The sequence below is a fragment of the Chelonia mydas genome, chromosome 25 (genome assembly GCF_015237465.2).
Source record: "Chelonia mydas isolate rCheMyd1 chromosome 25, rCheMyd1.pri.v2, whole genome shotgun sequence".
NCBI classification, from domain to species: domain Eukaryota; kingdom Metazoa; phylum Chordata; order Testudines; family Cheloniidae; genus Chelonia; species Chelonia mydas.
The window spans coordinates 14,115,050-14,137,042 of NC_057858.1; the positions used below are offsets into that span (position 1 = coordinate 14,115,050).

The window sequence follows — 21,993 nt, forward strand, 5'->3', positions numbered from 1 at the left end:
TGCAGTCTGGCAGGGTTTATTGAACTGAGATTGCAGAGAGAGACAGACAGATGGATGCAGCTTTTGCCAGAAAAGCAACTGAGAAAGGAATGTAGGCAGCTTATTGCAAACACACACTGCACGTGGAATTAGTGCCTTTGGGGTTTTCAAAGCTGTCAAGACTTTTGCTGCCTTACAGGCAGACATCACACGGCTACAACAGCATTTACTTACACACTTGGCATAATCAGTTTAAAATGCCCCAAAGCATTAGTCATCTTCTACACCCCTCTCCCCTTTACAAATTGGCTTGTCTGGGGCTAAGCACCCTTTACGTTTTTCATAATATGAATTTAGTTACTCAACAACGAAGCAAATGGCAACAGAACAGAGTGTGGAAGCGAACAGCTGGAGCGGAACTGGCAACCGCTGAGAGAGTAAGAGGATTGAGGATTCACAAAAATGCTTCCTCTTGGTTGGGGAGGGAGGGGGCTATTTAGCATATGTGTAAGAGAGAGGTCAAGAGATTTCAGACTGCCATATTCTTCCACCTCTTTTTCCTCCTAATTCTAGTGTCTTCCCTCTCCTGAGAGAGCCATAGCCCGTTGGTCAGAGCAGGTAACTACAATACAAGAGTCTTGGCTCTGGGAGAGTATGTCGGGTGATCCCAGCAAAGGGCTCAAAATGTGGCTGGCTCTCTGGTGGCACAACACTGGGGCACACCAAGCTATTTTTTCCCGGCCGCCAAAGCTCTCTCACACCTATCATTTGATTGTACACATTTGGAACAGTCCTATCATCTTACATTTATTTCTGGAAGCTCAGCGATTATAAACGTGACACACTGGGCCATGACGTTTCCAGCCAATACCTTGCATTTGTTTAAAATGCTGTATCGGATGGAAATGGATCTAGCCAACACAGTGAGACAATGCACAGCATGCTAGTAACAGCATTGGGATAGGATGGGACATTCACTATGTTGGTGTCATCTCCCCCAAATAGTATTTGGGACGGCTAGCCACCAGGGCACAGAGCAGGGGTCAGGAGGTAGGATAAGGCTGGTTAAAATGGTAGATGCCAAACTGCTGCAGGAAGAGATCGACTTTGGATCACAACATGGACACACACATGGGAACAGCCCATACTATAAATAAGTAACACACAGCAATGGGGGGTGGGGTGGGGGGAGGGGAGAAGTAGGTCTTTCCCACGCATCAGGTTGTAGCGAGAGTAGATCATCACAAGTTCTGTGTATCTGTAGCCTATATACACAGACAACGCCATCTCCGCAACAGCTTAGATGCCCCTGTGTAGTACAGCCCACACCACAGGCCAGGAATTCTCTTCAGCTGCTCGGGGCCAGTTTTAAGTGCAGATTATTTGATGCCATGTTTGCCTGTAGATGCTGCATAGCGAGATGTTCCAAGCTTCCAGGGCTCTCGGGGGCAGTGGTTTAGGGAGCCAGGCTTCCCTTTTGGCCTGTCCACAGCTCTCGGAGCTCCACTTTACAGCCAAGGTCTCTCAAGGCAGCTTTGGCTATGTCATCACAATCCTGGTGCACCGCACGAGCCTCCACAATCAAGTTCTCAGCTCCCATCTCCAGGATAGCCTGAGAGAAGTCCCGGTTCCGGGAGACCAGGTTCCGAATCAGCATGCAGGCTTGTTTCTGAGGTGAGAGGGACAGGAGAACGGTTAATGCCTCATGGAGGGAGCATGGGGAGGAACATAAGGCCACCCAGAAGGGAATCACGTACAGCAAGGCTGGGCTTATTCTGGTGCCCCCTTCCTATTTGAGGGATTCCAACGTGCTTTGCACGAGTTGGCTCCTAGTCAGGTAGCAGCCACAGATACAGAAGTGGCAGCCACTTTGCATTCAGGTCACAGATTAAAACCTGCTTTGGTGGGAAAACTGGCCAACTACCCAAGGGTCATCCCTGACTGATTCCTTCACCACCCCTAGGACCTTTCACTGCCTCTTTGGCAGACTCAAGAGATAGGCACAGGGGTCTGACCACATGGTTAAATCCTGTTCGAACAAATCCTTCCCTTAACACACAGAACCCAAACATCCCCAAGTGACTTCCTAACTCTAGATCAGCCACCCTCAAACAAGGAACACAGGGCATGAGATGGGGAGCTAGGCCCAGGAGCACCTTTCCGCCAGAGACGTTAGCCCATTGATTGCCACATGGGCAAGGACATCAGACAAGGAGGGAAACAATCAGCCTTACACTCTGGTCCCTGAATTCACTGAGTGCTGGGAATACTTTTGGAACGTGAGAACTCATTGCCTGGGGATGTTGTGAAGGACAAAAATATAACTAGGTTCGCTCTAGGTGTCCCCAAACCTCTGACTGCCAGAACTGGGGAGGGAAAGGCAGGTGGATCTCTCCAAATTGTCCTGTTCTGTACACTCCCCCTGAGGCTCTGGGACTGCCACTGTCAGAGACAGGATACTGGACTGGATGGACCATTGGTGTGACCATTTTTATGAGGGTTTAACAAGCTCTAGAGCAAAAAGGTTTTAAATAAAACATTTTTAAATGATGTAAAATATTTAGAAAAGCTGCAGAGCAGGTACAGGATTCTACAGGGCTTAGGGAATGAAACAGGGGCTGATTTTTCCCTGTGAAAGGGTCTCACTTAGTCTTGGGGGACAGGCAGCCTGCCTTTCCTGTGACCAATTTAAGCAGGACTGACAGGCTGGAAGGAATGTAACCCCATCCTCTCCACCCAGCTATTTTTTCCTTAAAGGTCACAAAGATTCAATAAAGTAGGATATGAAGTGGGAAATGCAAGAGGCCTCCTGATGGGCACAGAATCACCATCCACGGGGCTGGGCACAGGGCTATATTTATGCAGGCAGGAAGAGATGTTAGTGACAGGTACGGCTTGAAGAATGCAAACTTCAGAACAAGGTCTTTGGGACTGAACACAATCAAAGGACAATTTCCAGTCCGAATCTGGCATCAAGCAGCTCAGACAGACAGATGCCTCTGAAAGAACTATAGAACACTGCTCCACCCGCAACTTCTTCATTATCTTCACCACACAGCTGCAAACTCCGTACAGATGTTGGGCGAAAGACAAAGAAACCCAGGGAGGCAGGGAACCCTACGGTACTGAATTAGTAATAAAGAGCTCCTGCACAGGTACCTGCACAGCCCCTTCTCTTGGATGCACCTTCATGGCCTGAAGAGCCACCAGGGCCCCTCCGCCTTCCATGATGACTTTACAGTTCTCTGGCTTGCGCAAGGCCAGCATGCACAAGGCTGCACAGCCCTGCTCACAGATCTGCGGGACCAAGAGGAAGAAACAACTGCAACCAGAAAAGAGGCAGCACCCCCGTGAAGCCTCCCAACCCCCAATTCATTCCCCCGAGGAGAAAGGAGGCTAGTCTCCCACTGAGCCAGCACACCAACTCCCAGGGCATTTACACGGGGAGTCTGGTGCTGGTGTGAGACGTCAGTTTGATGGGCCTAGAGAACGACAGCCTCTGTTCATCACAGAACAGGTACAGTGTGGCCAGCAGCCAGGCAAACACCCCCTTCTGATGCCACCTCATGCCAACAGGCGGCCATCTCTGTTGTCCACAGAGACCTCAGCTTTGCCAATACAAGAGGCAACTGGAGAAAGACATGGGGGGGGTTTGATGGTAACATTTGCTGGCTGGTAACTAGTCCGGTGTATTCCTTTGACATGGAGGCCACCACACAGACATCAGAGAAGAACGATTTTCAGTGATGGCTGGATCTGAACTATTGACTGAGGTGTGTAAAGCTCAGGATCCAGTTTCCAATCCCCTGAGCCATCTGGTCCAGCACAATAAATGTACTAGTATGGTAGAAAGTGGTTAACTGTTTGGATGTCATACAAACACTTGTAACGTACACATTTAACCTGTCTAGAAAACAGGAGCATTCAAGGGGTTAACGCATGCCTTGCTACACTGTCCATGCTGGGAGCAGAATTCTACTCACTGCGACTGCAGCTAGCACAGTTCTGCTCCCAGCATCAGCAGGGCATTGTTCCAAGTCAGAAGTAGTTACATGGGTTGCAAGTAATGCTGCCTGGGGTGGAAACCGCTGGGCACCGTTAATGCTGTTATCAGAATGAAATAATGGGCCAAAAATCAGACCTCCAAACCCAGACAGACACAGAGCTCCAAAGCACAGTGAGTCCCCAGCACACATACTGGTGTATACCTGAGGGCTGGCAAGATGATGGCTCATAGCCAGCACAATGAGGTCTGTTCCTCCAGTGTTGACTATGGCGTCTTTCACGTCATCATTCCCTGCGATGGCCCAAATGGCGCTCAGCACCTGCTTCACCAGCTCCTGCACTCAACGACGAAAAGAACAGAGAGAAACAAAACCCACCAGATCCCATGTAAGCCAGGCAAAATGGATCACAGCCACTCAGTCTGAAAGGCAGCACCCTCCACCTCACTCCCAGCCCTGAGACTCGAACTCAGAACCTCAGGCAGGACCAATGAGGGGTCAAAGACTCTACCTGAATAGCAACATTTTCCTCAGGACTCCCAGCCCCTCACATTCCAGATGGCGTTTTCCACTGGCTCCAGTAGCCAAGTTGGCCAAGTGGCCAAGAATGGCCAAGTTGCCCTGTTCAGAGTATCTGGGATTTTCAAAGAAGCCTAAGAGAATTAAATATCCAAATCCATAGAAATTCAGTGGGATTTGGGCACCTAACTCCCTAGAAAAATCAGAGATACTATGTAGAGGATAGCCAATGTTCCAGCTTTCCTGAGAACTAGGAAGGCTCTATTCCTAGATCGGGGAGGCTTTATAGAACAGAGGCTAGAGCAAGGGTGCTGGGTTCTGTTCTTGGCTCTCCCTCCAACTCAGCACATGGAACCTTGGTTGCGTGCCAGAATGTAGAAAGTGGTAAGTGGGCATCAGCAGTGCCATTTGTGTGGTAAGAGCCCACGGGCAGAGGTTACCAAAGCCTAATGCTCATTCATGTTTGGAAAGTGCACTGAAGATGAAAAGCACCATGTTACGTGCTAGGCAACGTTATCCCCAACCCCCACCCATAAATACCTTCGCTTCCAGGAAAGCATCCCACTCACTGAAGAGGGACAGTACCTGATGGTCAATGCAGTCAGCCAGCAGGGCCACCATGAAATTCAGGCCTCCAAGGTCCACAATCTCTTGACAGAACTCGTTCCGGACGGACAGGCGAGCCAAGGTGGCACAAAGCTCACGGAGAACGCTGGAGTTGTCTGTGAACGCTGCAGGAGGAGGAAGACAAGGGAGGAAAATAAATAGGAGCTGGGAAGGAGGAGCTGGCAGAATCAGTTTCACATGGGTTTTAGAAGAAGGATCAAGCATGAACTGGTAGGTTTCAGTCCAGTTCTTAGTAGGGGAGGAGTCCCTGTTCCAAAACTCACCATCATAACTGATACTGACTGAGACTCAAAAGACGTAGACTATGAATTGAATGAGCCATGGAGCTTGACCTCCCTTTTGACTCACAGGCCTTTTCAGGCCCAGGGAGAGGCACACTGGCAGGATGTCATGTGTGGAATAAATTTACACAGCTATTGCCTGAGCTGTTAACTGCTCTCTAGCCAGGTGACTGTTAGCTCTGAAAACTGAAATCCTGACCCTTCAGCTGCCTTTGGAGCAATTATCATACTCTGCCCTTCTGCAGTACCTTTCAGAGGATCTGAAAGCATTTTAGCAGCAGCAAACTTCAAAACCCTCCATGGGAGGCAAGCAAGTTATTACCACCATTTTATAAAGGGGTAAACTGAGGCCCAGAGAGATTAAGTAATTTGCTTAAGGTCACACACAGCGAGCTGGCAGTAGATCTGGGAAGAGGATGCAGAGTCCTGGCTCCCAGTCCTCTGCTCTGACCACTAAGCAACCACATAAAGAACTAAAAATTAAACCTGCAGTTAAGCAGCATGATTTTGGGGTAGGAGAGCACAGAGGGAGTGAGATAAGAACCAGAAGTCAAAGGGTTAATACTACCTTTGGCAGCCTCTATGAGGATCTTTAAACCGTTGTTTTCTGATACAATCATCTTGGCGTGATCATGGGCATGGCCGAAGGGCACACGGATGTCATCATCAAATGTCATAATCCTGAGCGCTGAGGAGGCCTCCCGGACCACCCCAGCACAGTCACCATGCTGGACAATGGCACCCGTCAGCAATGGCAGGACGCCACCTTTCACCAGTTCCTGGCGGTTCTGCTCATGTTTCAGACAGGCGTGTCGGATGCACCGGATCCCAGCTAGAGTCATTTCAGCATCATCTGCGTTCTCCTTCAGCGTTTGCAGCAACAGCTCTTGGCCAGCAGAGTCGAGCAGGTCTGGCTGCCCATCCGTGAGGGCAGACAAAGCATGCAGGGCCTTGAGCATGGCACTTCTGTCTCCTGAGGCCAGCTTGCAGGCAGACAGCACCACAGGGCAGGCACCTTTCTGCCCAGCCAAGTAGCGGGCAGCCAGCTGTTCTCTGCATTGCTCACTGAAGTGCACTAGATGTTCCCCGACCTCACTGAGTGCAGAGTCAGCGATGGATTTCCTGAGTGAGTCTAATGTCTAAAGAAGGAAAATGGGGGTTAATGTTCTCCCCACCAACTGATCACCTGGGGCGGGGGGGAAATCTACTGGATCATCACATCTGCATATTAATAATCATTTCTCCCCTTAAATTTAAGCAAATTTGGCATGATGAGAAACACTAGACAGCCCAAGAGATAGACATTAGTCTTTCAGCACACAATGGGGTAGGGATGTAAAATACTAAATGGTTAACTGGTAAGCATTAGACTTACCAGTTAACCAACCAACCCTAACCGTTAACCCCCAGCCCAGCCCGCTGACCCCAGACCCGGCCCGAGCCGCCCCAACCCCACTCCCTTTAATCGTTTAACAGACTAAATGACAATTTTAGTCATTTAAACAGTTAACATTTTTAACAGATATTTACATCCCTACAAGGGGTCAGAGGTAGTCTAGCACTGCTCTTCCCCCACAGCATGCCTCACTCCTGAGCTGCAGGGACCACCTCTAGGGACGAAAGGGGAATTTAGTCCCCACGGCCCTTTCAGCTCTTGGCCTCTCTGCAGCGTCTGCCTGGAAAGTGCCTCTTCTATTGGTGATTTTTGTAAAGTGGACGAATTTCCCACTAACTCATTTCACACAGGCCAATAAACAGGCACCAGTAACTAAGAACATAAGAGCTGCCATACTGAGTCTGAATATGGTCCATCTTGCCCAGTATCCTGTCTGACAGTGGCCAGTACTAGAGCTTCAAGGGGAGTGTTTAGAACAGGGCAATTATGGAGCGATCCACCTATTATCCTCTTCTGGCAGTCAGATGCGTAGGATCTCCCCGAGCACGGGGTTGCATCCCTGGCTATTTGGCTAATAGCCATTAATGGACCTATCCTCCATGAATGTAACCAGTTTCTTTTTTGAACCCCATTTATACTTTGGCCACCACAACATCCATGGCAAGGAGTTATATTCACAACAATTTGTGTGTTGTGTGAAACTTGTTTGTTTTAAACCTGCTGCCTACTGATTTCGTGGGTGAGCCCTGGTTTTTGTATTGTGAGAAAGGGCAAACAACACTTCTCTGCTCACTTTATTTTTCACACCATTCATGAATTTATAGAGCTCTATCCTCCCCCCAGTCATTTATTTTCTAAGATAAGCAACCCTAATCTTTTTAGTCTCTCCTCTCATGGAAACCATTCCCTACCCTTGATCATCTTTGTTGCAATTCTCTGAACCTTTTCCAGTTCCACTATATATTTTTGAGATGGGGAGACAAGAACTAGACACAATATTCAAGATGTGGTTGCACCATGGATTTATAAGGGGCATGATGATACTTTGTCTTATTTTCTGCCCTGTCCTAAGGGTTGCTAACATAGTGTTAGCTTTTTTTTTTTTAAAAAAACACTACTGCTGCGCACTGAGTGGAAGTTTTCAGAGAACTATCCATGATGACTCCAAGATCTCTTTCTTGGAAAGCCACAGCTAGTTTAGAACCCATCATTGTATATGTGTAGTTGGGATTATTTTTTCCAAAGTGCATTATTTTGTATTTATCAACATTGAATTTCATCTGCCATTTTGTTGCCCAGTTTTGCAAGATCCCTCAGTAACCCCTCACAATCTGCTTTGGATTGAACTATCTTGAAAAGTCTGCAAACTTTGCCACTTCACAGTTCACTCCTTTTCCGGATCGTTTATGAATATGTTGAACACCACAGACCCTGGAGGGACCCCACTGTTCACCTCCTGGCAAAGTTATACTCACTGCTGACCTAGGGCTAGACTGGAACTGAAGACGAGAGGTGAAAGGCTCCACATCATATTACCAATCCTCAGACTGGCCAGGTATCCCATTTGTGTTACTCATGCCCTTTTCAGAACATCTGTAGAGGGTTCATGTCAGGCTGACCCTTCCTTCTGCTCAAGAGGGGGCGGCCTGAAAGCTACCCAAGGCACTCCTTGCTCCTGCCAGCCAGGAAATATTATTTTGCTCTTACATAGCACCTTCCACCTGAGGTGCTTCAATAGCTAACCCGACATGTGTAGCCCCATTTGACAAGTGAGAAAGCATGAAGGCACAGTGAGGTTAGCCCTTCCTCGGAGCTCACAGGGAGTCAGTGGCAGAGTTGGAAGTGGAAGCCAGAGCTCACGATTCCCAACCCCTTACTCGAACCACTAGATCACACAGCTTGTTGCAAAACTACAATTAACGTTTCCTACCTGCAAAATTTCATGTTTTTGCTCTTGGCCATTTTCAGAGGTGGGTTTCCGTGAAGCTTTTACAATAGTACTCAGATCAACACCTAAAAGGCAAGAGAGAAGTAAGGAGGCAGGGGGTACAGGAACTCTGGTGAAAACTGAAGAAGCTTAGGCTGATGTCTTTTTACTAAGAGTTAACTTAAACACAGGCCTGGATTATTAGGATGTTTATTACATCCTTTGGAAGGGATACAAAACCAAAGTCTTGGCCATTTGTGATCAGAAAATACCTTTTCTTTTTTAAAAGCAAAGGGCAACTCAGGCTAAATTCCAGCTTGGAAAAAGTTCATTCTGCCTCTCTAAATTCCCTCCTGCTGTTTCAGCTCAAGCAGTTTTTCCTACCATGAACACTCCTTAAAAATGGGGTGTTGTAAACAACTTCGCATCCCACCTCAGAAGAGGTTGCATTTTAGAGGCAGGCAACTGACCCTTACATGAAGATTCTCTGAAGAGCTTTGGGATCTTTCAGATTGAAGTGCCATAGGAAAAAGAACAAAATAGTTTAGAGAAGTGCTTCCCTTTATTAGCAGTCAGTTTCCAGAAAGAACTGAGCACATATTTTGGGTTTCTTTAACACCTATAACTGGCTTATATGAGAACTAAGTTGGCATTTCTAACACACACCCAAAAGCTCAGCAGACCCCTGATTTTTAATATGTTGAAAGCATTTTAATTACATATCTGTCATATCCTATTGCTTCAGAGTGAGAGGGATTTGCAATACCCTGAGATTCAAATTGCTGGACAGCTTCTTTCACAGCCTCATCTGGATCCATTTCAAATTCCGTGATGTTTTCTTGCACCACATCATCAAATGTTTCCTGTGTGATCCATTTGGATGCCATTTTATTTGGTTATTAAACAGGGACTGAATGGCTTCTTGACCTGTCATCAGGAAAGCACAGAATTAGAGTTGCTCCAAAACATTATGAAGTTTTTGATGGCAAGAAACAAAAATATTACCCTACTATCTATCAAAAGGAAAGCATAGAACACAGAATCAGAGAAGTGTAGGACTGGAAGGGATCTCAAAAAGTTATCTAGTTCAGTCCCTTGCACTTAAGGCAGGACTAAATAATAACTAGACCATTCCTGACAGGTGTTTGTCTAACCTATTCTTAAAAACATCCAACAACAGAGATTCCACAGCCTCCCTAGGCAATACGTCCCAGTGTTTAACTAACTTGACAATTAGGAAGTTTTTCCTTATGTCCAGCCTAAACCTCCTGTGCTGTGATGAAGATGGCTAAGGGGACTGGGAATAGGATGTAGAGCCCATCACTTATATAGGTCTTCAATTCAAATCTGGCCCAAGTTGGTAATGACCAGAAGGTATTACTATCTGACACCAATTCAGTGGCCGTGGTTGAAGGGAGTTTGAGGTTTTCATTCCAGTTCCCAATGGAGTGGCCACAAGGCAAACCATCATATTTGGTGCTAATTGAGGCCCCTTTGTTGGCAGTCTCAACGGAGGCCAAGTTTATTAATTGACCATGGAGACTGAACTCCCATCTCTCTGTTAGAGGGAGCTCTTCATGCCCAAGAGCAAGGCATACTGTCAAAGAGGAGATGGAGAAGCTTAATTTGCTGCTACCTATTCTGCATCTATTGCGGAGAGACACAAAGGACTTCAGTCACCAGTGGTTCTCAATCTGGAGCCTGCCCTAATCTTCCTTCACCAGCCTACCAATCCTGGTATCACCCCAACAATTCATGATTTGTTCTGTGGTTTTTTTTGTTCGTTTGTTTTTTTAAAAAGGCCACCATCAACTTGAAAGCTAATTAATTAAAAAATATTTAAAGTACAATTCAGGACTGGGAGCCAGGACTCCCTGCGCTCTATTTCTCACTCGGGTCCTGAAGCCTCACAGCAATCTGTGCGGTTTTACAATCATATAATCCCCATTTTTTCAGACATATTTTCCTTCCTGTTGCTGTGTGAAAGCCTCACAGAAACAACTGGGGAAACTGACTATAACCAAAGAGACTGCGCAGAAAGCACCATTAGAAGTTCAAGACAGAGAGAAAAGATCTCTCTCTTTTCCTTTATCTCTTTTAGTTACACTGAACTTGGACGTAACACTGATGGATCAGATTCACATGAGTTAATTTTTTTTAAGTTGACACTGTCCATTTTTAAGCATTTAAAAAAAAAAAAAACAGAGGCAAAGAAGATAAGTGACTTGATCAAAGCCAGAAAGGTTCTGTATGCAATACCTCTGATTCAGAACCCAAGAGTGTCTTTTTTAAGTAAAGTATTGTGGCAACATTTGTGTAGCTTACCATGCCATAAAATATTTTTAATTTGATTCAGACCCAGAGTCAGAAACAGAACTTGAGGGGCCCTGGTACTCAGTCCTGTATTTTAGCCATTTCACCATGGCACCAGATCCCAGCAGTTACAACGTTATATATTTTAAACATTTGCAGTGAAACATGTCTGTCCTGTTGATTGTAAGCTCTTTGGAGCAGGCACCAGGTTTTCCTCTATGTTTTGTATAGTTTCCGTTACACCGTGGCACTCAATAGATAAGAGTAATCTCCAAGGAGAAGCTGTGCTTTTATTATTTATTATTTAAAATTCAATTAAAAAAAGAGAGAGAGAGAGAGAGAAATTAAAAGCCACAAGCCTTGGAACAAGGGGTCTTTGCTCCTGACTACAGATGCGAAGGTTCCTATGGCACTGACGCCGCTGCAGCCCTACCTGAACAGAAACTGCTGAGTTAGGGCAGTAGCGATTCTGCCAGGGTGCGCTGGTGAGGCAGTCATGGGAGAAAGAGCGGACCGCACGGTGACATGACACAGCACTCCGAGTACCTGCCTGGGCAGACATTTATATCACCAAAAAGCCATAAGGCAGGTGCATCCACCAGGATGCAAAGGATGGTCATGGAGAACTGGGATAAAGCAGTACTTGTCATTCACCAGGGTGTGTCCCAGGACTGGTATTTTGGGCACTAATAGCAGGTACGCGCCCCTTTGATCCTTAGCTTAACGATAAGCCTGTGTGCGAGGCCTGGGTCGCCACCATCTATCCGGCCCTGGAGCCTGGGGTGGGTGGGAAGGGGGCGTTGGCTAAAACGCCACTCGGCTGGCCGGTAATGACGGGCAGCTCACAGCCTCGCACAGGAGAGGATGCCCCGGGGGGGCAGCTTGCATGGAAGCTGGAGAAGCAGGAGGAGAGGAGCCAGGCCCATGGGGAGAGAGGAGAAAGAACGGGAGCCGGCCCAGGGCCGCACGGGGGGACAGGGGGGCTGGCCAGGGCTGTGCGCAAGGCAAAGGGCGCTGGGCTGGGGCTTGCGTGACACCCCCTGGGGGAGGGGGGATCCCCCATGGAGGTGGGGGGCACCGCTGGCCTGGGTCCCCTGGTGAAGCCCATCTCAGTCCCTTCCCCCCTCACCTCTGGGCCTCGCTGCTCGCCGTAGCTGGTTCCACCCCAGTCAACAAAGGAGAGACGCTCTGAGACCGCGGCTACCGGACTGACCCAGCTCGGCCGCCATACGCCGCCCGGCAGCGCCAAGAACCTCACCACACTCTCCCCGGCTCGGCTCAGCGCCACGAACCTCAGAGTACGCATGCGCACCACTGCAGCGTGCGGCCACCTCGGCCCCTCCCACACTGCACAAAAAGAGCACGGAGGATGCGGACTGTGCAGGCGTCCGAAAGGGATATCAGTGCGCCTGCGCCACAAACTCTCACGCGCGTTCTTTCCACCGTCACAACGGATGGGTATTGCGCACGCGCAGAGCCGTCGGGCGCGTGCCTATTCTCTTCCGTGCTCACGGGCGCCTCGCCCTCTCCAGCGCATGCGCGGTGCGCGGCCGTTCGGCCCGGCTCGGCGCCCTGTGGAGAAAAGCCGGAACTTGGCCGAGCGGATCGGAGCTGGTGGATACATCGCTGCTGCCGGGCTTCGGCGAGCCGCCGTCCGCACCGCCCCGGGGGTGAGAGGCTGCGCGAGCTCTTAGTGCGTCCCGTCACCTCAGCTACCCGTGTTGGGGGCGTTTCCTGGGGTTTCAAATTTTAAAATTTTAAATAAAAAATAAAATTACCCGCAACCTCCGAAATTCGTGTCAGGGGAGGGGGAGTGACTGCGCATGCGTAGGGAAGGGTGGCGGGGGTGTGTGTGAGAAGGGCGCATGCGCGACGGGGCCCTGCGTCAGGTGACTCGTAGAGGCTGCTGGGAGTTGACTGTACCGCACCGAGCGCGAGCGGGAGGTTGGGTGCACCCTGCCTGCCGGAGCGGGGCGAGGTGAGGGTGGGGCTCGCGGTGGAGAGAGCTGGGGCTGGGGGAGGGGGGCAGTCCGAGGCGGGATTTAGGAAATCCCCCTTTAGAGATGCGTGACCAGCGCTCCTCCCTCTGCCCCGCGAGAGTGGTGGCTGGAGGCCTCAGCCCGGCCGGCGGCGCTTGACGGGGACCGGGGCAGCCTCAAGGAGTCGTGGAGTGATCGGTGGGAAGCCACCCAGGGCAGCTTTGGAGGCCCTTGTCACTTTCCTCCAGGCTAGCAGTTCAGTCTGTATTTAATTCCCTTCCTGTATTGGGGCCTCACGCTCTGATAGGCCAGTGGGGATATTTTTGTGCCCAAGGGGAAGAGAAACACACACTGTTCTTATGAAAATGCTGCCCAGCCACTCCCACAATGGAACATGCCACTCTTCTGTGGCACTGTAAATGCATCTGGCTTAACCCTGCCTTTACAAGAGGCAGCTCGCTCTCCCTTGTGCAAAGAAAGTCCGTTTGCAAGCCGTGAATGTATTTCTGTCAGAGATTGAGCATTTTTCTTGCTACAGAGTAAAAATGGCCTCAAGACGAATTACGCGGGAGACTTTTGATGCTGTGGTGCAAGATAAAGTTAAAAGGTATCGGATGGACCGAAATGATGCTATAGAAGAGACAATCCATCATTTTAAAGGTAAGGCCCAAATCAACTCGCAGTTTGCCTCACCTGTGGATTATGACACTTGCTGTACAGATCATAATTTTTTTATATCTTTAAATTTTCTACTATAAATTTGCATTAATATAGCTTTTCCCTGTGTTTTTTTGCGTAAGGGCAAAGAGGCGTGGCTGACACGCTTTATAGTGTTAGACTCAAGGAGCTCAGTCTGTTGACCTTAAAGAAAGATAAGGGATGACTTGATTACAGTTTGAGTATCTACACAGGGAACAAATATTTAGTAACCCTTAGTGTAACAGAGAGAGGTCTAACATGGTCTAATGGCTGGAAGTTGAAATGAGATCAATTCAGACTAGAAATAAATACATTTTTAACAGTGTGAATAATTAACCATTGGAACAACTTACCCGCATCGTGGTGGATTCTCCATCACTGACATGTTTTTAAATCAAGATTGGATGTTTTTCTAAAAGATATGGTCTAGGAATTATTTTGGGGAATGTCCTAAGCCCTGTGTTATATAGGAGATCAGATTAGATGATCACAGTAGTCTGTTCTGTCCTTGAAATTTATGAATCTATGAATCAGATATTTTAAGTAATTATTTCTCATGCGAAAACCCAGACTTTTTTTCAACGTTTATTGCTTTTCTGTTACAAGGTGGAAAGTACAAGAAAGGAGAGAAATATTTCAGAGAATTGGACTTGGGTTCTAATTCGAGGGGATGTTTAGGAGTGCTGGTTGCTCAGATTTCTAAATGTGCTTGACCTCCTAGTACATTAACACATTTTATGTTGTACTCATTTCTTCTTTTAAACTATTCCTTGCAGCTCATTCAAGATCGGTTTCAAGACCCAGGTATGAAGACAGTTTTCATGATGATGGAAGATATTCACATGATGGTCCCTCCTCTCATGACGATTGGAGAGGAGATGCTAGAGAGGACTATCCAGGGCCTTCTTATAGATCTAGTAGCCCTCTCATGAGGAAAGATAACTACTACCATGATCACTATGGCCGCCCTGGGTCTCGGGACCGGGACTATGGCCGCCCTGGGTCTCGGGACCGGGACTATGGCCGCCCTGGGTCTCGGGACCGGGACTATGGCCGCCCTGGGTCTCGGGACCGGGACTATGGCCGCCCTGGGTCTCGGGACCGGGACTATGGCCGCCCTGGGTCTCGGGAATCCTCTAGATTGCATGACACTGACTTTGGCTCTTCTGAGCTCTTGGGTGATTTTAGGTCACCAGGACTTGTGGAAGAGGAGTATGGGAACATAGAGAGTCAGGATTATGACCTGGAATACGGACTTCAATCTGAGAGTGAGTTCAGACCGCCAGTACGCAGAGGCAACATGAGTAGAGGAAGGATTCTGCGAGGAAAACATATTACAAGAGGCCTGATTAAAAATAAAGTATTTAAAGGAGATATCAAAACTCCTCTAAAGAAATGGAACACCAAAAAAACACTACCAGTGACTAATCAGAAGTCAACTCTGCAACCTGATCAGATGCCAGAAACTACAGAACAATCTAACCAGAGGTCTGCAATTGCCCAGCGCCTTAATCAGAAGCTAATCCTACGACCTAATCAGAGATCAACTCTGACAACGCAAAGGCCTGTCATCCGAATTCGTAAGTCTGAGCATGTTCTCAGACATCTTAATTTTGATCTTGTGGACAAGTCTGACATATTCTCAACCTTTGGAATAGAAATAATAAAATGGGCTGGATTTCACACAATAAAAAATGATGCAGAATTTCAACAGCTGTTTGGGGCTCTCTTTGAGCTGGAGACAGAAACGTGTGCAAAAATGCTTGCTTCATTCAAATGCTCACTAAAGCCAGAACACAGAGATTATTGTTTCTTTACCATCAAAAATTTACAACATGCTGCTTTGAAGACTCCCAAAGTAGACAATGAGTTCTTAAATATGTTGTTGGACAAGGGTGCCATGAAGACTAAGAACTGCTTCTTTGAAATAATAAAGCCTTTTGATAAGTACATGATGAGACTCCAAGATCGTCTTCTAAAGAGTGTCACACCTCTGCTTATGGCCTGTAATGCCTATGAATTAAGCATCAAGACAAGTGGTTTCAGTAATTCTGGAGAAATGGCAGGTGCTTTTGAGACCACCATTTCTCTGTGTCGTAAGTCCTTGGCACTTCTGGGTCAAACGTTTGCATTAGCTTCTGCTTTCAGGCAAGAGAAAATACTTGAAGCTGTTGGTCTTCAGGAAATGGCTCCAGCACCAACATCATTCCCAAATTTTGATGATTCAACATTATTTGGAAGAGAGTACATAGAGAACTTGAAAGCTTGGCTTGAGAAAAGTGGCTATCCAATTCAGATGAAAAAAATAGAACCTGAGTCCACAATACAGCTTAAAAAAACTGCTCCTGATACAAGACCTAAAATGAAGAGTAAGTAAAATGCCATAAAATATCTTTCTGATACATATTTGAGATTTTTTCCATATAATCATAGAATTTAGAGATGAAAAGGCCTACTAGACCATGTAGTCCATCCCTCTCCAGTGCAAGACTATTCCCTATAATACACTCATTGGTGCCTTGAGTGACAAATAACTTGCATTTCACATTTTCATAGTAGTATTCAAATATAACTAGTCTTCACAACACCCTTTTGATGAAGTAATTTTCATTTTGTATATGAGTTAATTTGCCCAGACTATGTAGGTGGTCAGCGACAGATCCGTGATTAGATTTTGCAGGGTCATGGCTCCAGCCTCATCTCAGTCCCTTAATCCACACTGCTTCTCATAATGACACTGTTTCAGACCTAAGAGATACATCCTCAAAGTTTTTTCCTCATTTGTTTTTAGCCTTAATTTTCCCTTAATGTATTCTCATTAATTCTACTTGCATCTTTTTTGCTAATATTTTAAAAGACAGGAAAATGTAACTAAAACGACAAATATTGAGAGGCAGACAGAGGTAAATATAGTAGCTGAAGCTACTTTTGCCTTTTTTTTTTTTTTTTTTTTTTTTTTTTTTTTACTTAAGTTTCAAGTTGGACCAGATACCTCTAAATAAAATGAGACCTCACACCAATCCCTGCAGTATCCCAGTAGACGCTTCTCACCAATTTATTACACTGCTGTTTGTCATGACCCTTTGTTTATGGTTATTCAGAGAGCCCTGCCCAGATACAAAATTTGTATCTGCATCCAATCTGCAATATGCAAAAATGGTTCATGGATATAAAGCAGATAGACGCAGATTTGCAGGGCTCTAGTTATTCAGCCAAATATCAGTTCATGTGACACTTCCTATCCAAGCAAACTTGAAATAATTTTGAGTGAGATTCTGAGATGTTTTTTATCAAATGATGTTCTAAAATTTGATTATATTGAAAACAATAACTTTTCTGTTAAGATAATTTTATCTTATTAGTTCTGAAAGATTTGTTCTTTACGATGCCAGTTGCTGTTGATTCCATCATCATGGATGTGTGATGACTCTTTCCTCAGTATTTGCTCCATTATTTGACTGGGAATTGAAACTAGATTTAACGCTAGTAATTGTCATGCTATAAAACTAGTATAATTAATATGATCCTGGCATGTATCTCCCAACCCTACATTTTTTAATTATTACATGATCACTTCCCCCTTCTATTATGCTGATTACACCTAAAATGTCAGTCTACTGAGAATGGGCCTGTAGTATGTTAAGAATACCTGGCTTACTCCTGGAATATTGCTGTAAACCTGGTTGGACATCTTTACATCCTGTTGACAAGACTAACACAATGACCATGCTTCTTTGTTGTCACAGTTCCACAGCGTGCTGATCGGAGAGTTGTAGAGACGATTGAAAAGCTAGTGAACAGTATTGTTACAGGTACTTTGTCAGCAAAAGAGAGAACTGCTCAGAAGAGCTGCCCTGAATATTGGTAGGTATTTTGGTGAAATTAGTTCTAAATATACAGTAGAACCTCAGAGTTACGAACACCTCGGGAATGGAGGTTGCTTGTAACTCTGAAATGTTCATAATTCTGAACAAAACATTGTGGTGGTTCTTTCAAAAGTTTACAACTCAACATTGACTTAATACAGCTTTAAAACTTTACTATGCAGAAGAAAACTTTACTATGCTTCCCACCCCCCCTCCCCATTTTTTTTAGTAGTTTACATTTAACACAGTATTGTACTGTATTTGGTGGTTGTTTTTTCTTTGTCCCTGTTGCTTCCTGATTGTGTACTTCCAGTTCCAAATGATGTGTGTGGTTGACCGGTCAGTTTGTAACTCTGGTGTTCTTAACTCTGAGGTTCTACTGTAGCATAATACTACTTTGCCCTGTTTAGTGTCTGATCCTGCTCCATTGAAGTCAGTGGCAACTTTGCCATTGATTTCAATGGATTTAAAATCAAGCCCATAGTGGATATTTCATCTGAATAGCTAAAAACACTTTATAAGTGCTAATTAAGCTTTTTAACATACTTGGAAAGTAAGTGATATCTGCCCAGAAGTCCTAATTCTTAGTCACCTGCCTTGTCTAGTAGACTAGACTCCTTTTGATCTGTCAGTCCACATGCAGGAGGGCAAAAACAATTTGACTAGAAAGCCATAAGACATTTAGGTATAATTAATGTATGTTTGTGTGAATTATGTATTTAGTCCCATACTCAGTGTTTAAAAACAGAACTTGAGACACATAATTGCATAAGCATGGTATAGTCTTAATTTTTTTCAAGTAAATCTCATTTTGTTCTAACAGCGATTTGGGTGTGAAATTTAAGTTGCAACTTGCATTAAACTGAAATTGAAAAGTTTTGTAATGCTCTATTAAAGCTTGTTGGTCCAGGTTAAAATGCTATTATATGAAGTTGATTTAATTTCAGTAATTTAACATGAATATTCTTTTTGAAGATGAAGAGGGCTGAGGACCTGATCCAGCATTGACCTCAATTTGAGCAGATCCTTGTGCCCCCATGACTCCAGACAGGCATAGGGATGTGCTTGCAGGGAGCTCGCTGCAGGGTTAGGGTCTAAATTACAGAAGGTTAGAAAAGACCTGAATTTAAATCCTGGTTTAGGTTTCATATGAGCAAAAATGAGCTTGAATCACTTCAATCCAGTCAGTTTGTCCAGATCTTTACCAATACCATTTTATTTTAAAGCAACACTGTCTAGTTGAAGGTTGTTTGAGAATTGGCTTCTGTAGTCACAAATTACAGCTAGAGAAAATTTGTCTATACTTTTCCAGTTTGTTCACTTTGCAGTTTGGACAGCACTTTGGTGCTGAGTCTAGAAGTTTCTTAAAACACGTGACTTTAACTTTAAGCATGTGAATAGCCCTAATGTCAATGGGACGACTCATGCTTAAGTACTTTCCTAAATCCAGGAAGTATAGTTTGTGTATAGTTAATTAACTGTTGCTTCTGTACAGGCACTCAGTTTCTTTTCTTGCTGAAAATACTTTTTATAAACATTGAGTGAAGTAGAAGAAAACTTTTTTTTAAATCCGATATGTACTCTTTAAAGAGCATTCTTTCTGAAAATGGAATTATTTTAAATTATTCAACTTCAAAAAAATTAATAAATCAAGTTGATAGCGTCACTTTGAATGAGCCCTACAGTATAGCTGTTTCATTACAGGCAACTTGAGCTCTATCTTAAAGCAATCTGTGATTTTGGAGCTTGACACAACTTATCTTTGCTTACTGCTTAGGAAATGGAACTACTGCTTATCTGAGGAAAACCCATACCTGCATGTTGTTTTTACCGGGATAGGGCATCCTATATACTATCAACTACCATGACGTTCTTGAAATATTGAAGGTTGCTTTCAATATATGTTTTCCTTACACATGCTGCATTTATTTTTCTTTTCTAATGTAGGTTCTTGTCTGAGGAGGATAGTCTAGAATACAAATATTACAGACTGAAGTTATCAGAGATGCAAAGATTGACATCATCTACAAAGGAGGGAGGCAGAGAGGGGAAAACACCAGAAGAATCTGCAACAGAATCAGTGAGGGCAATGTTGTATGCGAGGAAAGTAGCAAGTATCAAGAAAAGGCTCTTTAAAAGAAAAAGACTTGGAATTTTTACACAACATGGAGTTAGAGGCAGGAAAGTGAGAAAATCAACCATAGGGACACAGACTGTGCTTTCAGCTGGTACGATGCTGAAACGTCAAGACAAGCTCACCCAAGGTTCAGTTCAGTCAAAACCGTCCATATCAGAAATCAGCATGTCTGAGAAGAACTCTTCATTGGACACAGCTGGATCCTCACAGCATGCCACCAGTCCAGAAGTTTCTCTGTCGCTGGAAGAAGTGGCAGACACTGAGGATTTATCAGCATCCACTGGACATTCCCAGTCACTGTTGTCTCAATTTCCTGACGGTAGGTGAAGATCTGAAATTAGATCATTAATGCTCAGTAGTATGAGCAAGGCATTAGTTCAGATGTCAGTAAAATGTTCTACTTAGTATCATTAGTTACCATGTCATAGTGTTTTGAGATTTCAGTTACTTTAGATCCCATTGTTCTAGGCACTATACAAACATACTGTTTTCTCACTTGCAGTGGATGCTAAAACAATGGAAACTGCTGAGAAGCTGGCCAAGTTTGTTGCTCAGGTTGGACCAGAAATTGAGCAGTTCAGCATAGATAACAGTGCAGATAACCCAGATCTTTGGTGAGTAACCTATATATCCATTTGTGTAAATAGTCTAATAAGAGAAATTACAACACCAAGCTTTTAATGTAGAATTACTATTTAACATACAGATCTGTCTTTTGGCAGCATTAAATTACATAGATCTTTGTTTAATATCACTGTCTTTTGGTTCTTAAAGAAGTTATCAATTGTAATGTTTAAATATTTTTAGGAATGTAGGATTTGGATTTGTTTTTACCAAGTCAAATTATTTGTCCATCTTGTTTAACTCAGTGGTTCTCAAACAAAGGTACTCCAGGGGGTCTGCGGGTCATGTCCAGGGCTGCCAGCCCCGCTGATCAACTCCGCTTCTTCCCTCCCAGCGCCTCCTGCACATGGCTGAATAGCTGTTCCATGGCATGCAGGAGGCACTAGGAGGGAGGGGGAGGAGCCGGCACAGAGGGCGCTCTGGGGTGGGGGCGGAAAGAGGTGGGGAAGATGAGGGGCAGGGGTGGATTGGGGGCTAGGGCTGAGCAGGAGTCCAGCAGCCCCGGGGAAAATTAGAAGCCAGCTTGGGGGGTCCATGAAAAATTTTAAATCAAAATGGGGGTCCTCGGGTTGCTAAAGTTTGAGAACTGCTGGTTTAACTTATTGACCACTAATGGAGACAATATCTGAAGCTTGAGAGGAGGCCAATATCTCTCCAGAATGCACAGTTGTCGTGATATATGGGAGATGTAATTTTTTTTACATCCACAGCCAGTCATCTTGCACCCCAAAGCAATTCTTTGAGGGTGTCAGCAAATGTGGACAAGAGTGATCTAGTGGGTACAGTGTACTTGGACTTTCAGAAAGCGTTTGACAAGGACCCTCATCAAAGGCTCATAAGCAAAGTAGTCAGTCAACGGATAAGAGGGAAGTTCCTCTCGTGGATCAGTAACTGTCTAAAGGGTAGGAAACAAAGGGTAGGAATAAATGGTCGGCTTTCCCAGTGGAAAAGGGTAAATAGCGGGGTCCCCCAAAGATCTGTACTTGGGCTTGTGCTGTTCAACATATTCATAAATGTTCTGGAAAAAGGAGTAAACTGTGAGGTGACAGTGTTTGCAGATGATACAAAATTAATTAAGATAGTTAAGTCCAAAGCTGACTGTGAAGAGTTACAAAGGGATCTCACAAAACTGGGTGACTGGGCAACAAAATGGCAGATGAAATTCAATGTTGATAAATGCAAAGTAATACACATTGGAAAACATTATCCCAACTATACATACAAAGTGATTGGTCTAAATTCGCTATTAGCACTCAAAAAGTGATACTGGAGTAATTGTGGATAGTTATCTGAAAACATCTGCTCAATGTGCAGTGGCAGTCCAAAAAGCTAACAGAATGGTAGGAACCATTAGGAAAGGGATTGATGATAAGATAATAAATATCATGATGCCACCATAGAAATCCATGGCACGCCCACACCTTGAATACTGTTTGCAGCTCTGGTCAACCCATCTCAAAAAAGATAACGTTAGAATTGGAAAAGATTCAAAGAAGGACAACAAAAATGATTAGGATATGGAACAGCTTCCATAGGAGGAGAGATTAGAAAGAGTGGGACTGTTCAGCTTGGAAAAGAGATGACCAAGGCGGGATAGGACAGAGGTCTATAAGATCATGAATGATGTGAAGAAAGTGAATAA

General features: G+C 45.1%; 2 protein-coding genes across 14 annotated transcripts in view; one reads left to right on the forward strand and one right to left on the reverse strand.

The window, feature by feature from the left end:
* Positions 1-12,623, reverse strand: ARMC6 (armadillo repeat containing 6). 9 transcript variants are annotated; one of them, XM_027834381.3, is made up of 9 exons: positions 12,176-12,454; positions 11,480-11,596; positions 9,500-9,660; positions 8,737-8,819; positions 5,979-6,549; positions 5,088-5,233; positions 4,188-4,319; positions 3,139-3,276; positions 1-1,648 (listed from the first exon to the last, which is right to left on the reverse strand). In XM_027834381.3, the coding sequence occupies exons 3-9, from the start codon at positions 9,618-9,620 to the stop codon at positions 1,436-1,438; spliced, it is 1,404 nt and encodes a 467-aa protein (XP_027690182.1). In that variant the 5' UTR covers positions 9,621-9,660; positions 11,480-11,596; positions 12,176-12,454; the 3' UTR covers positions 1-1,435. The 9 variants fall into 9 exon arrangements, with proteins under 9 accessions (XP_027690182.1, XP_027690183.1, XP_043392040.1 ...); XM_027834382.3 differs by having other exon boundaries at positions 11,480-11,592; positions 12,176-12,414; XM_043536105.1 differs by lacking the exons at positions 11,480-11,596; positions 12,176-12,454 and adding an exon at positions 12,475-12,623.
* Positions 12,584-21,993, forward strand: part of SUGP2 (SURP and G-patch domain containing 2) — a 19,642-nt gene continuing 10,232 nt past the window's right edge. For 2 of the 5 annotated variants that reach the window (XM_043536098.1, XM_043536099.1), the window contains exons 1-6: positions 12,584-12,716; positions 13,564-13,685; positions 14,501-16,093; positions 17,471-17,588; positions 19,538-20,046; positions 20,230-20,341. In XM_043536098.1, coding sequence (XP_043392033.1) covers positions 13,571-13,685; positions 14,501-16,093; positions 17,471-17,588; positions 19,538-20,046; positions 20,230-20,341 — 2,447 coding nt within the window. In that variant the 5' untranslated portion in view covers positions 12,584-12,716; positions 13,564-13,570. Of the gene's footprint in view, positions 12,717-12,875; positions 13,025-13,563; positions 13,686-14,500; positions 16,094-17,470; positions 17,589-19,537; positions 20,047-20,229; positions 20,342-21,993 lie in introns of those variants that run through there. The other 3 variants (XM_037885787.2, XM_037885786.2, XM_027834380.3) reach the window with 3 other exon arrangements.

Bases quoted from the DNA above. Each gene is read 5' to 3' on its own strand.
- ARMC6 (XM_043536105.1), bottom strand. From the start codon at position 9,620: ATGGCATCCAAATGGATCACACAGGAAACATTTGATGATGTGGTGCAA. The intron at 6,550-8,736 runs GTAGGAAACGTT...TTCCTTCTTTAG, and splicing joins AAAAACATGAAATTTTGCAG to ACATTAGACTCACTCAGGAA. The intron at 4,320-5,087 runs GTACTGTCCCTC...CGTTGAGTGCAG, and splicing joins CTGACTGCATTGACCATCAG to GAGCTGGTGAAGCAGGTGCT.